This window comes from Physella acuta, unplaced genomic scaffold, assembly GCF_028476545.2.
Source record: "Physella acuta isolate Inbredline_101_S28 unplaced genomic scaffold, ASM2847654v3 ptg001157l, whole genome shotgun sequence".
Taxonomy (NCBI): Eukaryota; Metazoa; Mollusca; class Gastropoda; family Physidae; genus Physella; species Physella acuta.
The window spans coordinates 299,940-316,917 of record NW_026732674.1 but is presented as its reverse complement, the minus strand read 5'-3'; the positions used below and the strand labels follow the sequence as shown (position 1 = coordinate 316,917).

Sequence of the window (16,978 nt, the reverse complement as noted above, 5' to 3'; positions counted from 1 at the left end):
AGGCTAACCTTCTTCATAACATCGTCATCTTCATCTATCCCTGGGGGAGCTAAGCTACAGATCCCTGCATCATCCAACATGTAGTCATAGACCAGACCGTCTTCTGGGAACATCAGCTTCACCTGGTGGCATTATACAACATTATTCAGCCGTAAACAGCTCTGTACAGCATTATACAACATTATACAGTCTTGCACAGCCTAAAATGGCCCTATACAGCTTATAATAGTTTTGTACAGCATTTCACAGCTCTCTACATTTTTAAGCAACACTATCAGTATTTACAGCTTGTAACAGACAAGGACACTAGAATCTCATCTAAGTATAAACAAATATAAACAAAGTTGATCAATTTGACCAAATAAACCCCAGTTCATCAACTTAACCTAATATAAACCCAGTTTATCAACTTGACCAAATCTAAAACCAGTTGATTAACTTGACCAAAGCTTACATTGGCCTCCTTCATCTTCTCCTTGAGCCAGTGTGAAAACTTCTTGCGACTGTCGTTGTCACATGTGGCCCCAACTGACCAGACCAGGGAGAACAGAAACCAGGGCTCAATCAGTTCAACCACACGGGCCAAACGCTCAGCAGGGATGGGTTGTTCACCCTGAAATCAGCAGTTATGGTATGTGTTATGGCTTAAACATATGTTTATATATATACATATATATATATGTATATATATACATACATATATATATACATATATATATATGTATATATATATATATATATATATATATATATATATATATATATATATATATATATATATATATATATATATATATGTATATATACTTTACACTTAAATATTAAAAATGCTATGTAAGATTTAAATTTCTGTTTTTTTAAACCACTTATAGAATGCGTACATGCAGCATCTCAGAACATCACAAATCAAAAAGTGTGAGAAAATAAAACCATGCGTTAAAATGTGGATTCTAAAGCTAATGAAGAAAATATGCCATCTGAACCAAACTTTGCTAACTACACACACAGTTGAAATGTTGTAATGAGTATTTTAAGTGTGTTGAAAAATATTTTCCTGTGTCTAGAATAAACTACTGAAGTATCATTCCACACAGTGACTGTGAATGTACTAGATAGTGACAGAAGGTGCTTATATTAGTTTTCTCACTTGATTGGACCCGTCATTACAACTGGTTAAAAGAAGTGTTACATCATGTTATTATGATATTGAATTGGTACAAACAAGAACTCAACCAAATCAAACAAATTCAAGCTTAGTACTTTATCTACAAAACACAATGTAGTCTAATGTAAGATCCTACACAGTGTCATAATGTAGTATTCTACTTACTAGGGTTAAACTTTAAAAACAACAAATAGCTTTTTCTCATGTTTATTTTTAATACTCTGTAAATATAATGACTAATTCATTAATAGATGACTGAGTATTCCCATTATGCTCATTAACCTTCAACTTAATATAAGAACAGAAGATTTTACTAACCCTTAGCCAAACATAAACTTAACCCCAAAACTTAATCCTTGGCTAAATTGAAAAAGCTTAAGAAAACTTATCAACCACTGTTGCTTTAAGAGTGTATCATTACTAAAATGGATAACAACCTTAATCTAGGACAGGACTAACTTTTTTTAAAAATCTGGCAACATTAGAAACAACCACGAGTGCTTCTCACATTGTTATAATTAAACCTACAAGTCTTAAAGTACAAAAGCAAAAAGGTGAAGCAAAACTTACCACTTTCTTGTAGCCCATTGAGTTCTACACATACACACATGAAAGATGTGTATTAGAGCAACACACAAGTCAGTAGCACACAGTGAGGTGTAACAAACAGCACACAGTGGGTGGCATTGCCAGGGTGCATTTTAAAAAATTGTGTTAGTTTCATACCACATGAAAACTGTTAACATGGTTGTGCAAGAAAATAAAACAAGATCATGATAACAAAATTAGTGTTAACTTTTGTAACTTCAAACCACTTAAGATTTTTTTCTTATTAAACTATTTAAACTACTCATTTAAAACCTCACAAATATTTAATTAATGCAAAAACAAATTTTGTTAACAATAAGGGTCATCCATAATGATTTTACCTTGCCCCCCTCACGATCATCACAAAAACCTAGAACCCACCCTTAAAATTGCATCACGCATCAGCCAACAACTACCCCTCAAAACTGCAGTTTTTTGTTGATTTCTTTTTAAAATATTAACTATACTTGGTCAGTCTGTCAGAATTGAGTACACATGTATTAATCAATTTCTATTACAATAACAGATTTTTTAAAATTTCAAAATAATGGCTAAAATTCCGTTTATAACATTACTTTTTAAAGTGCAAAAGTGTGTCACCACAAAGCCTGATCCCCTTCCTTGTCACACAAAATCTCAAAATTCCAACCCCCACCCCCACCCCTAGGAGTGTGACGTCATTTATGGAAAACCACATAACACAAAAATAAATAGCCTTATTTATTTTATTAGTAGAACTTGTAACTCTAAAACAGTGGGGTCAAAATAACGTAAATATAAAATTATTTAATCTGATCCCCATAAAAACATTAAATTTAATATGGTACCAAATATTTACTTCATTGTACACACATTACTCGACTTTTTTTTAAAAACTGTTTGAAAATTTTACCTTTTATCATTTTTACATTTAATCTCTCCCTTTTCTTAATTAATTAATACTGGAAGTCATTTTGTGTGGGATAAGCACTAATTAATACAAATAGGACGTTCTGGCATACGTCTGAAAAGCTCCTAACTTAACCGAATCAAACACTCTGTACAGTGACATTTATTAAAGGCTGTGTTAAGAGTTGAGGTTTGGGTTAGAGGGTAAATCAAAAAGCATAATCACTTCACACAGGATAGCAAAACAAATAAAACAATTAAGCTATTGCTCTATGGTGCTGTCTATATTTTGCTACATTGTACATTGTGGTACTGCGTACACTTTTGTACTGTGTACATTGTGGTACTTTGTACAATTTAGTACTGTGTACATTGTGGTACTTGGTACACTTTAGTACTGTTTGCACTTGGGAACTGGGTACTTTAGAGTTAATTAAAACCTTAGAGTACAGCATCCAAACTGTTTTAGCATTAGGGTGGTTCTGACACCAGACAGCCTACACATGAAGCTAACAGTGCTCAAGACCTGTTTAAGCTACAGTGCTGTAGGCATCAAAGGGTTAAAATTACAGCAGCACTACTGTTTATAAAAAACTGCAACAGTTTTTTAACAAAAAACTTGTTAAACCAGATATTAGTTGCACATCAAGAGATTTAAAATCCAAAATAAAAATAAAATCCATTAAAAAAAACTTTACCTCTTTCGGCACAAAAGGTTCAAAGAAACAGTCCAACATTTTAAGGAGTGAAAACACCACCGCACCATCAACTGTTGGGACTATTTCACGCAACTCTTTGCGCAGTAGTTTTATTGCAGGCTAAAAGCAAAAATTATCCAGATACAAAAACACATGACTAAACTGAGCAAAGAGAATTTTCATTGTAAGCAAATTATTTTATTTTTCATAAAATGAGGAAATAAAATAATTTTTGGAATTTATGAGTTTTTAAAACTTACATGCAGGAAAAACTGGAATAGTTCTTCAAACTTCTCTTTGTATTGCCAGATTGGTTCAGGTACTTTTTTCAACCAGCATTCAACAAATGGGTCCAGGCCGATGTAACTTGGCTCCAAATAAACCATTCCACATCTGCTGACTGTGGCAGGGGAGGCTACTGCAAGATCAGCCACTTCAAACATCATTGTCATGGCCTGCAAAATATAGGAATGTTTTCATAACTTCAGCATTTTCTATTGTTAATTTCAGTATTTTTCTGGTATTAACTTTGTTTTTCTAGTGTTAAATTCAGTATTTTTCAGGAGTTTGTTTTAACTTCCTGCAGTAAAGTTCCTGTGATTACATTTTTTACTAGTACCTCCTCTTTTGCTTAATTTTCTTTATTCAAGTATACAACTGTATTGTTTTGTTTCATACCTGTGTATTGTTCCAGTTTACACATGTATTTTTCTACATAGCTATGTATACAGTTATAGTTATCTTTTCTTGTGTGTTGCTATAGCCAACATCCCTATATAAACCTAGGATCTACCTCAGTGAGTTTGATGATCTCACCACTGCTGAGACACAGCTTCTTGTTGCTATAGCCAACATCCCTCTATAAATCTAGCACCTACCTCAGTGAGTGAGACACAGCTTCTTGTTGCTATAGCCAACATCCCTCTATAAATCTAGCACCTACCTCAGTGAGTGAGACACAGCTTCTTGTTGCTATAGCCAACATCCCTCTATAAACCTAGCACCTACCTCAGTGAGTGAGACACAGCTTCTTGTTGCTATAGCCAACATCCCTCTATAAATCTAGCACCTACCTCAGTGAGTGAGACACAGCTTCTTGTTGCTATAGCCAACATCCCTCTATAAATCTAGCACCTACCTCAGTGAGTGAGACACAGCTTCTTGTTGCTATAGCCAACATCCCTCTATAAATCTAGCACCTACCTCAGTGAGTGAGACACAGCTTCTTGTTGCTATATCCAACATCCCTCTATAAATCTAGCACCTACCTCAGTGAGTTTGATGATCTCACCACTGCTGAGACACAGCTTCTTGTTGTCGTCCAGGACTGTGTTCATGTTTTCTATCCACACAGCGTCCACGGGGCCGTCAAAGATGAACCAGCGCTTCTCCTCATCCCGTGACGAGGCTCCGAATCTGATCAGAGTTGACAGGATCCCATCAGTCCTGTCGCCACAAAAATTGTTTAAAGAGTTATTTTAAACTCAGGTATTTATATCAGCCTATTAAAATTTAGTAACGGCATGGTGGGATGGTAGAGCATGCGATTGCTAACCTGGATAGCTCGAGTTCGGATCCCAGGATAGAGTCTGTAGTACATCCCTGAGTCCACCCAGCTCTGATGGGTACATGACTCACAATAGGGAAAGTTATGGCTGGTTAGCATAGTGCTGACCAAACTATCCTTTTATATGCCAAGGTCACAGAAACTGATGAACTCTACTTCACCTGCCCACATGGACATACCGTTAAAATTTAAAGCTAACTTTAAATTAATTTTCTAAGCATAACGTTGTATAAAGTGAGTGTATGATACGAACCATTCATGGGTGAGCAGATCAAATTCACCATACAGCTGACCCATGGTGATGGATTTGGGGTTGAGAACATACGTGTGGGTCGTCTGGAAATCTGACATGGCTGGGGATGGCCGACCTTTGAGGGCGGTCTGGGCTTTCTGGAGCATTTCATAGCACTAGACAACACAGGAAGATTTTATTGTTAAATACTGAGCATTTCATAGCACTAGAAAGAGGAGGAGTTTATGGTTAAATACTGAGCATTTCATAGCACTAGACACAGGAAGATTTTATGGTTAAATACTGAGCATTTCATAGCACTAGACACAGGAAGATTTTATTGTTAAATACTGAGCATTTCATAGCACTAGACACAGAAAGATTTTATTGTTAAATACTGAGCATTTCATAGCACTAGACAGGAAGATTTTATGGTTAAATACTGAGCATTTCATAGCACTAGACAGGAAGATTTTATGGTTAAATACTGAACATTTCATAGCACTAGACACAGGAAGATTTTATTGTTAAATACTGAGCATTTCATAGCACTAGAAAGAGGAGGAGTTTATGGTTAAATACTGAGCATTTCATAGCACTAGACACAGGAAGATTTTATTGTTAAATACTGAGCATTTCATAGCACTAGACACAGGAAGATTTTATTGTTAAATACTGAGCATTTCATAGCACTAGACAGGAAGATTTTATGGTTAAATACTGAGCATTTCATAGCACTAGACACAGGAAGATTTTATGGTTAAATACTGAACATTTCATAGCACTAGACACAGGAAGATTTTATTGTTAAATACTGAACATTTCATAGCACTAGACACAGGAAGATTTTATTGTTAAATACTGAGCATTTCATAGCACTAGACAGGAAGATTTTATGGTTAAATACTGAGCATTTCATAGCACTAGACACAGGAAGATTTTATTGTTAAATACTGAGCATTTCATAGCACTAGACAGGAAGATTTTATGGTTAAATACTGAGCATTTCATAGCACTAGACACAGGAAGATTTTATGGTTAAATACTGAACATTTCATAGCACTAGACACAGGAAGATTTTATGGTTAAATACTGAGCATTTCATAGCACTAGACAGGAAGATTTTATGGTTAAATACTGAGCATTTCATAGCACTAGACACAGGAAGATTTTATGGTTAAATACTGAGCATTTCATAGCACTAGACACAGGAAGATTTTATGGTTAAATACTGAGCATTTCATAGCACTAGACACAGGAAGATTTTATGGTTAAATACTGAGCATTTCATAGCACTAGACACAGGAAGATTTTATTGTTAAATACTGAGCATTATTGCACTAGACACATGAGGAGTTTATGGTTAAACAATGAGCTTTCTAGAGCATCCAAAAATAAATAAATTGGGCACAGACAATATTTTAGGTTTAGTTTTTTAAATATTTGTAAGCAAAAAGTAATGTTTGAAATGAAGAGCTGTTAACAAAACCTTTCTTACCTTTGTTTTACCTGAGCAGGTTGGACCAACCAACATAAGACCATGTCTGACAACTGTTGTCTCAAACAATTGGATACACTTGTTGATAAAACCTGGCCAGGGTAAAACACAATTACTTAGCATTGTTTTAATTCAGGTTTTTAATGTGGAGCCAAGTATTCACCTGCTTCCAATTTTTTTTTAAATATAACAACTATAATTTAACTACAATAAAAAAAGCCAGATTAATTTTGAAACATAAAATGCATAAATTTTTTTACTATGCCAATTAGGATCTCACCATCAACATCCTTGAGGCCACTTTTGGTACAAGACTTTCTAAGTGAAGTTTCCATCTCTCCATAATCAATGGGCTCTTCTCTAATAAACATATCACAGAAAAATTGTCAGCTTCACTCATTAATTATTAGCTTACTAAATTGATTGAATAATCATTTAATTTGAAGACATTTTAAGGCATAAAACACTAAATAAAAATTATTCAATGTTAGCAATTTAGCTTGAGCAGTTTAAAAAATTGAAGATAAGAAGGCAAATCATCAAACCTGATGTTAGACTGTAGATTTTACCCAGTGTAATGAAAAGTTTAGTTACAATAAAACTCACTTGATGTTAGGGAAGAGATCAGACACAATACCACTGAAGAGTTTGAGATCATCCACCAGGAATTTGGGCACATTCACATCCCTGATAGCTCTGAGTGCAATCAGCTCCTGTCATTTACATTGGATTCATAGAATTACACATTTTATGTGCAGCGTGCCACATATAATCTATGTGGAATTTAAATAGTGTCGATAAAAGATGGACACAGGTAGAATTTAAACATGATAAAGCTACTAACCTCCTCCATGTCAGGGTACATCCTCTTGAGGTTACCAGCGGCCGAGATGACAGACTTGACTGCTCTCATACCAAAGTCATAATGGTCCTGTACAAAGTTTAACAGTTTAACTAAAGCAATAATGGTCCTGTACAGAGTTTAACAGTTTAACAAAGTCATAATGGTCCTGTACAGAGTTTAACAGTTTAACTAAAGCAATAATGGTCCTGTACAGAGTTTAACAGTTTAACAAAGTCATAATGGTCCTGTACAGAGTTTAACAGTTTAACTAAAGCAATAATGGTCCTGTACAGAGTTTAACAGTTTAACAAAGTCATAATGGTCCTGTACAGAGTTTAACAGTTTAACAAAGTCATAATGATCCTGTACAGAGTTTAACAGTTTAACAAAGTCATAATGGTCCTGTACAGAGTTTAACAGTTTAACAAAGTCATAATGGTCCTGTACAGAGTTTAACAGTTTAACAAAGTCATAATGGTCCTGTACAGAGTTTAACAGTTTAACCAAAGTCATAATGGTCCTGTACAGAGTTTAACAGTTTAACAAAGTCATAATGGTCCTGTACAGAGTTTAACAGTTTAACAAAGTCATAATGGTCCTGTACAGAGTTTAACAGTTTAACAAAGTCATAATGGTCCTGTACAGAGTTTAACAGTTTAACAAAGTCATAATGGTCCTGTACAGAGTTTAACAGTTTAACCAAAGTCATAATGGTCCTGTACAGAGTTTAACAGTTTAACAAAGTCATAATGGTCCTGTACAGAGTTTAACAGTTTAACCAAAGTCATAATGGTCCTGTACAGAGTTTAACAGTTTAACAAAGTCATAATGGTCCTGTACAGAGTTATACAGTTTAACCAAAGTCATAATGGTCCTGTACAGAGTTTAACAGTTTAATCAGTCATAATGGTAGTGTACAGAGTTAAACAGTTTAACCAAAGTAATAATGGTCCTGTACAGAGTTTAACAGTTTAACCAAAGTCATAATGGTCCTGTACAGAGTTTAACAGTTTAACCAAAGTAATAATGGTCCTGTACAGAGTTTAACAGTTTAACCAAAGTCATAATGGTCCTGTACAGAGTTTAACAGTTTAACCAAAGTCATAATGGTCCTGTACAGAGTTTAACAGTTTAACAAAGTAATAATGGTCCTGTACAGAGTTATACAGTTTAACCAAAGTAATAATGGTCCTGTACAGAGTTTAACAGTTTAACCAAAGTAATAATGGTCCTGTACAGAGTTTAACAGTTTAACAAAGTCATAATGGTCCTGTACAGAGTTTAACAGTTTAATCAGTCATAATGGTAGTGTACAGAGTTAAACAGTTTAACCAAAGTAATAATGGTCCTGTACAGAGTTTAACAGTTTAACCAAAGTCATAATGGTCCTGTACAGAGTTTAACAGTTTAACCAAAGTCATAATGGTCCTGTACAGAGTTTAACAGTTTAACAAAGTAATAATGGTCCTGTACAGAGTTTAACAGTTTAACAAAGTCATAATGGTCCTGTACAGAGTTTAACAGTTTAACAAAGTCATAATGGTCCTGTACAGAGTTTAACAGTTTAACCAAAGTAATAATGGTCCTGTACAGAGTTTAACAGTTTAACAAAGTCATAATGGTCCTGTACAGAGTTTAACAGTTTAACCAAAGTAATAATGGTCCTGTACAGAGTTTAACAGTTTAACCAAAGTCATAATGGTCCTGTACAGAGTTTAACAGTTTAACCAAAGTAATAATGGTCCTGTACAGAGTTTAACAGTTTAACCAAAGTCATAATGGTCCTGTACAGAGTTTAACAGTTTAACAAAGTCATAATGGTCCTGTACAGAGTTTAACAGTTTAATCAGTCATAATGGTAGTGTACAGAGTTTAACAGTTTAACCAAAGTAATAATGGTCCTGTACAGAGTTTAACAGTTTAACCAAAGTCATAATGGTCCTGTACAGAGTTTAACAGTTTAACAAAGTCATAATGGTCCTGTACAGAGTTAAACAGTTTAACCTAAGTCATAATGGTCCTGTACAAAGTTAAACAGTTTAACCAAAGTAATAATGGTCCTGTACAGAGTTTAACAGTTTAACCAAAGTCCTATTCAAAGTTTAACAGTTTCTTTGATTAACTATAATGTAACAGTTTGTACTGCTGATAGAGAAAGTCACGATATACCTGTACACTAAATCTGAGAACTAAACCATGACCTACCTGTAAATTAGGCCATGACCTACTATAAACTAAACCATTACCTACCTATAAATTAGGTCATGACCTACTATAAACTAAACCATGACCTACCTGTGAATTAGGCCATGACCTACTATAAACTAAACCCTGACCTACCTGTGAACTCAGCTGTTCAGAAGATAGTTTGAATGTTGTCACAATTTTTTGAGACAAGGCCTTGGCATTTGAGAAGCCAAAAGAGAAAAGTGAAATCTCAGCAATGAGGGCGTAGTCAGGCACCATCATGGCCACAGGTCTGAACAAGGCCTGGTGAGTAGAAGATTGTAAACTTTTTAGCCTCACACAGTTATACAGAAATAAATAAATTATAGAAGATTGCAAACTTTTTAGCCTCACACAAGTATACAGAAATAAATAAATTATAGAAGATCGCAAACTTTTTAGCCTCACACAGTTATACAGAAATAAATAAATTATAGAAGATCGCAAATCTTTTAGCTTCATGGTTATACAGAAATAAATAAACTATAGAATATTGCAAATCTTTTAGCTTCATGGTTATACAGAAATAAATAAACTATAGAATATTGCAAATCTTTTAGCTTCATGGTTATAGAGAAATAAATAAACTATTGAAGATTACAAATTTTTTAGTCTCACACAGTTATACAGAGTATGTTCCCAGTGATTTGACTCAATATCACAAATTAACAAAAATTTTAAGATTTAGTATAACTTGTTTCAACAAATTTTAAAGCAAATTTAAAAATTTTATTTGTAAGGGAAAAAAATAAATCTATCGTAAATAAATGCAAATTTTAATGTTCATAAAAAAACAACCTTAAAGTATATAATAAATCCCCAAAATAGGTGTGTGTGAAAAAAGACGAAATGATTTGACAATCACAAATTTGCTTTTATCAGCAAATGTATAGTGAATTTTATTTGCATAAAACATCCATAACTGGAAAAGTTTGTGTTAAGACACCTAGAGGTTTTACCTTGAGATTGTCAGGGAGTTCTCTCCTCCCATTAAGTTAAATTTTATTTTATCAACAAATGTATATTCAAATATTCACATAGTTGTATAGAAAAGTTTGTGTTGAGACACCTAGAGGTTTTACCTTGAGATTGTCAGGGAGTTCTGTCCTCCCATTAAGTTAAATTTTATTTTATCAACAAATGTATATTCAAATATTCACATAGTTGTATAGAAAAGTTTGTGTTAAGACACCTAGAGGTTTTACCTTGAGATTGTCTGGGAGTTCTGTCCTCCCATTAAGTTAAATTTTATTTTATCAACAAATGTATATTCAAATATTCACATAGTTGTATAGAAAAGTTTGTGTTGAGACACCTAGTGGTTTTACCTTGAGATTGTCAGAGAGTTCTGTCCTCCCATAAAGTTAAATTTTATTTTATCAACAAATGTATATTCAAATATTCACATAGTTGTATAGAAAAGTTTGTGTTAAGACACCTAGAGGTTTTACCTTGAGATTGTCTGGGAGTTCTGTCCTCCCATTAAGTTAAATTTTATTTTATCAACAAATGTATATTCAAATATTCACATAGTTGTATAGAAAAGTTTGTGTTAAGACACCTAGAGGTTTTACCTTGAGATTGTCAGGGAGTTCTCTCCTCCCATTAAGTTAAATTTTATTTTATCAACAAATGTATATTCAAATATTCACATAGTTGTATAGAAAAGTTTGTGTGGAGACACCTAGAGGTTTTACCTTGAGATTGTCAGGGAGTTCTGTCCTCCCATTAAGTTAAATTTTATTTTATCAACAAATGTATATTCAAATATTCACATAGTTGTATAGAAAAGTTTGTGTGGAGACACCTAATTGTTTTACCTTGAGATTGTCAGGGAGTTCTCTCCTCCCATTAAGTTAAATTTTATTTTATCAACAAATGTATATTCAAATATTCACATAGTTGTATAGAAAAGTTTGTGTTGAGACACCTAGAGGTTTTACCTTGAGATTGTCAGGGAGTTCTGTCCTCCCATTAAGTTAAATTTTATTTTATCAACAAATGTATATTCAAATATTCACATAGTTGTATAGAAAAGTTTGTGTTAAGACACCTAGAGGTTTTACCTTGAGATTGTCTGGGAGTTCTGTCCTCCCATTAAGTTAAATTTTATTTTATCAACAAATGTATATTCAAATATTCACATAGTTGTATAAAAAAGTTTGTGTTGAGACACCTAGAGGTTTTACCTTGAGATTGTCTGGGAGTTCTGTCCTCCCATTAAGTTAAATTTTATTTTATCAACAAATGTATATTCAAATATTCACATAGTTGTATAGAAAAGTTTGTGTTGAGACACCTAGTGGTTTTACCTTGAGATTGTCAGGGAGTTCTCTCCTCCCATTAAGTTAAATTTTATTTTATCAACAAATGTATATTCAAATATTCACATAGTTGTATAGAAAAGTTTGTGTGGAGACACCTAGTAGTTTTACCTTGAGATTGTCAGGGAGTTCTGTCCTCCCATTAAGTTAAATTTTATTTTATCAACAAATGTATATTCAAATATTCACATAGTTGTATAGAAAAGTTTGTGTTAAGACACCTAGAGGTTTTACCTTGAGATTGTCAGGGAGTTCTGTCCTCCCATTAAGTTAAATTTTATTTTATCAACAAATATATATTCAAATATTCACATAGTTGTATAGAAAAGTTTGTGTTGAGACACCTAGTAGTTTTACCTTGAGATTGTCTGGGAGTTCTGTCCTCCCATTAAGTTAAATTTTATTTTATCAACAAATATATATTCAAATATTCACATAGTTGTATAGAAAAGTTTGTGTTGAGACACCTAGAGGTTTTACCTTGAGATTGTCTGGGAGTTCTGTCCTCCCATTAAGTTAAATTTTATTTTATCAAGAAATATATATTCAAATATTCACATAGTTGTATAGAAAAGTTTGTGTTGAGACACCTAGTAGTTTTACCTTGAGATTGTCAGGGAGTTCTGTCCTCCCATTAAGTGAAATTTGATTTTATCAAGAAATATATATTCAAATATTCACATAGTTGTATAGAAAAGTTTGTGTTGAGACACCTAGAGGTTTTACCTTAAGATTGTCTGGGAGTTCTGTCCTCCCATTAAGTGAAATTTTATTTTATCAACAAATATATATTCAAATATTCACATAGTTGTATAGAAAAGTTTGTGTTGAGACACCTAGTAGTTTTACCTTGAGATTGTCTGGGAGTTCTGTCCTCCCATTAAGTTAAATTTTATTTTATCAAGAAATATATATTCAAATATTCACATAGTTGTATAGAAAAGTTTGTGTTGAGACACCTAGAGGTTTTACCTTGAGATTGTCTGGGAGTTCTGTCCTCCCATTAAGTTAAATTTTATTTTATCAACAAATATATATTCAAATATTCACATAGTTGTATAGAAAAGTTTGTGTTGAGACACCTAGTAGTTTTACCTTGAGATTGTCAGGGAGTTCTGTCCTCCCATTAAGTTAAATTTGATTTTATCAAGAAATATATATTCAAATATTCACATAGTTGTATAGAAAAGTTTGTGTTGAGACACCTAGTAGTTTTACCTTGAGATTGTCAGGGAGTTCTGTCCTCCCATTAAGTTAAATTTGATTTTATCAAGAAATATATATTCAAATATTCACATAGTTGTATAGAAAAGTTTGTGTTGAGACACCTAGAGGTTTTACCTTAAGATTGTCTGGGAGTTCTGTCCTCCCATAAAGTTAAATTTTATTTTATCAAGAAATGTATATTCAGATATTCACATAGTTGTATAGAAACCTGATGTGGAAAAGTTTGTGTTGAGACACCTAGAGGTTTTACCTTGAGATTGTCAGGAAGTTCTGTCCTCCCAGCATAGCCAGGGTTCATGGTGATAAACACAGCACATGAGGCCTTCAGCACCAGCTCCACTCCTTCAAAGATGAAACGGTCAATCTGGGGGAAAACATGTTCAATGGTTACACACAATCATAACAAAGATGAAACGGTCAATCTGGGGGAAAACATGTTCAATGGTTACACACAATCATAACAAAGATGAAACGGTCAATCTGGGGGAAAACATGTTCAATGGTTACACACAATCATAACAAAGATGAAACGGTCAATCTGGGGGAAAACATGTTCAATGGTTACACACAGTCATAACAAGGTAAATTTGTTTAAAATGTTGACAACATACTTGTACATGAAAGGATTTTTTAAATTAATTATCACCTATGGTGAACACAATATATGTAATATACATTTCTCTTATTAAAAAAAAAAAATTAAATAAAAAAGTTAACTAAATGTTTACTATGTTAGATGGAGGACTTAGAATAATTAAATGTTATCTAAAAGCTTTAAAAAAAACAGTGTTCCTATACAATGTTCAATAGTTAAAAGGTTTAAGAATGTGAACTGAGACCCACTCTGTCAGCTTGAGCTTTCTGGATTGTGGTAATCTGCTGTGCCACCACAGACAACACCTCGATGTCAATACGGTTAAACTCATCAAAACAGGCCCAGGCTCCAGCACTACAGATAGAAGGAAGAATGTGAAAAACTTTTTTTTTTACAAATGGTGGTCAGGTCAGGTTCTAGATACCAAATTTTAAAAAGGAAGTTGAGAAGTTATATTCCATTTTTCTTTTCAATTTATAAGTTAAATTTATTAAAAAAAAGATACACTCTGGCTTGTTCAATTGAGAATTTACCTGGCAAGTCCTTTGAAAAACTTTCCCATAGCCATGAAATCAAGCTGATCAGAGCAGTTGAAGACAACACACTGTATGGCAAAAGCTTTGGCCAAATCCTGAAGGAAAGTTAAAAATACAGTAGAAATAAGAACAAACAATTGAAATATTTTAAAATTTTTTGATGAATATATATTGTTTATTTATAATAATATTAAATCCATAAGAAGAATGCCATAGCAAGATAACTCAATGTTGTTAGCACTTGATGTTATAGTTATGTCCCCTTACTTTGGTGGTCTCTGTCTTGCCTGTTCCTGCAGGTCCTGCAGGGGCTCCACCAAACTTCAGGTGAAGAGCTCCAGTCAAGGTCAGATAACACCTAAAACAACACAGGTCGTTCAACTTTAGACCACTGAATTACATAGTTTAAAGATTGATGTGCATATCCTATCATAATATACCGTTGTTACCCACACATCTTTATAATAGTTGCACAATAAAACAATGTGGACAACACCCCAAACCAGTTTCCCATAGTTCATTTGACACCAGGCTCTGTTAACCATTACAAAATCAGTCAAATGCCATTCTTAAAGCAGTTATATATCTCATTAACCTCTCCCAGACACTGACCTATCTGTGAGGGGGGTGATGACCAAACGTCCAGTGTTCCCCAGATATTCATAGCCATAGGGGAACTGAGCATTGACAGCACGCTGGTACAAGTTTTCATCTTCCAGCCAGTAATATCTACAACAGGCAGAGGACAAAGAACGTAATGCTATACACAGATGATACAGCCAGTAATATCTACAACAGGCAGAGGACAAAGAACTTAATGCTATACACAGATGATACAGCCAGTAATATCTACAACAGGCAGAGGACAAAGAACGTAATGCTATACACAGATGATACAGCCAGTAATATCTACAACAGGCAGAGGACAAAGAACTTAATGCTATACACAGATGATACAGCCAGTAATATCTACAACAGGCAGAGGACAAAGAACTTAATGCTATACACAGATGATACAGCCAGTAATATCTACAACAGGCAGAGGACAAAGAACTTAATGCCATACAATGAAAGAAATTTTGCTTTGCATGAATAGGCCCTACATTTTTTTTAAAATATTTACATGAACATTTTTTTAAAAATTTTAAATGGAATTTAATTATAAAAAGATTACATCTAATTAACATATTAAATTGATTATGTAAGTATGAAATTAAGATTTGAATGAACAGTCCTAAATGAGAATAAATCTAAAACAGAACTTAAGCTTTGAGTGTATACATGTAAAAGAAAAATGTAACTGAATGAATTGAATCCATCTAAAACAGAAATGAAACTGAATGTAAACATGTAGAAATAAATAAAGTTTTGCTGTGAGAGTCACCTGAGCTGACTGATCCACTCAAAGTCATTAGCATTGTTGACATTCTCATCCACCATCTTGGCTACCACATCTCTAGCATGCACCTCTATGACTATAAGAGCTGACAGTGTCATGCGGCCAATCTTGGAGATGTCCTTCCTCACCAGACCTCTCAGGTCATCCAGCTGGGCCAGCACCAGCTAGGGAGACACAACAGGGGCGATGTTTATTTAGAGACTCACTTTTGCAACAGGAGCACTGTTTGTTTAGAAACCCACTTTCACAACAGGAGGAATATTCTTTTAGAAAACCACTTTCACAACAGGAGCAATATTCTTTTAGAAACCCACTTTCGCAACTGGAGTCAGTTTAAATACCCACTTTCACAGCAGAGCAATATTCTTTTTGCATGTTGGTGATGTTATGTAAAAAGTTGCATGTTGGTGATGTTATGTAACAAGTTGCATGTTGGTGATGTTATGTAAAAAGTTGCATGTTAATGATGTTATGTAACAAGTTGCATGTTGGTGATATTATGTAAAAAGTTGCATGTTGATGATGTTATGTAAAAAGTTGCATGTTGAAGTTATGTAAAAAGTTGTGTGTCTGTGTTTACCTTGAAGTGTTCCTTCAGAGAACCCTTCTCCAGCTCAGCTGTGACCTCACTGCTCCAGTACGTCTGGCATCCTGCAATGACCACTTGACCTGGCCACTTCAAAACCCACTCTGTTCTTGGAATCTAAACAAATATAATCACCCATATCATTAGCCAAAAACTTTCTATGTGTATGTGCTATGTATGGTCTGTTTTGAAGAGGTGAGTTGAGAACATGATGGTCCAAATAAGTTTCCAGTTGGTTGATAGAATGATGTTAAAGAAAAACAAGTTGAATGTGTTACTGTAAAAGACACATACAAATTAAATAGAATAAAATTCAGAAATACAAACCTGTTGGTAGTTTTTGAGTGACTCCTTGATGATCATCCGGAGTGACTCCTTCATGACTCTCTCAATCTCCAGCATCCAGTCTTCAACATTTCCAGTGGGATACAAAGTCTCTCTAAAGTTGACACACTCTCCCTCCCCAGAATACATCTGGGTGATCTTCAGATCCTCCTCAAACTTAAGCTAAACATTTCACGGCAGAGATAAATAATTTTAATTCTTAAAAAATTTTTGTATAAAAACAAATGAAATTAATTAAAATTTAAATTACACAACTGTAA

At 33.8% G+C, this 16,978-nt stretch overlaps 1 protein-coding gene across 1 annotated transcript in view; it reads right to left on the bottom strand.

Annotated features, from left to right (window-relative positions):
* The window catches only part of LOC131956513 (dynein axonemal heavy chain 1), a 66,609-nt gene that overhangs the window by 34,122 nt on the left and 15,509 nt on the right, over nt 1–16,978 (bottom strand). The window contains exons 24-42 of the mRNA XM_059320999.1: nt 16,701–16,880; nt 16,368–16,490; nt 15,773–15,951; nt 15,001–15,117; nt 14,656–14,746; nt 14,386–14,483; nt 14,101–14,206; nt 13,508–13,621; nt 9,821–9,970; nt 7,481–7,567; nt 7,243–7,349; nt 6,917–6,996; nt 6,637–6,728; nt 5,160–5,314; nt 4,608–4,785; nt 3,600–3,794; nt 3,340–3,459; nt 455–613; nt 9–122 (exon numbers count right to left, since the gene is read on the bottom strand). Of these exons, the coding sequence (XP_059176982.1) occupies nt 9–122; nt 455–613; nt 3,340–3,459; nt 3,600–3,794; nt 4,608–4,785; nt 5,160–5,314; nt 6,637–6,728; nt 6,917–6,996; nt 7,243–7,349; nt 7,481–7,567; nt 9,821–9,970; nt 13,508–13,621; nt 14,101–14,206; nt 14,386–14,483; nt 14,656–14,746; nt 15,001–15,117; nt 15,773–15,951; nt 16,368–16,490; nt 16,701–16,880 (2,445 nt within the window). The remainder of the gene's footprint in view (nt 1–8; nt 123–454; nt 614–3,339; nt 3,460–3,599; nt 3,795–4,607; nt 4,786–5,159; nt 5,315–6,636; nt 6,729–6,916; nt 6,997–7,242; nt 7,350–7,480; nt 7,568–9,820; nt 9,971–13,507; nt 13,622–14,100; nt 14,207–14,385; nt 14,484–14,655; nt 14,747–15,000; nt 15,118–15,772; nt 15,952–16,367; nt 16,491–16,700; nt 16,881–16,978) is intronic.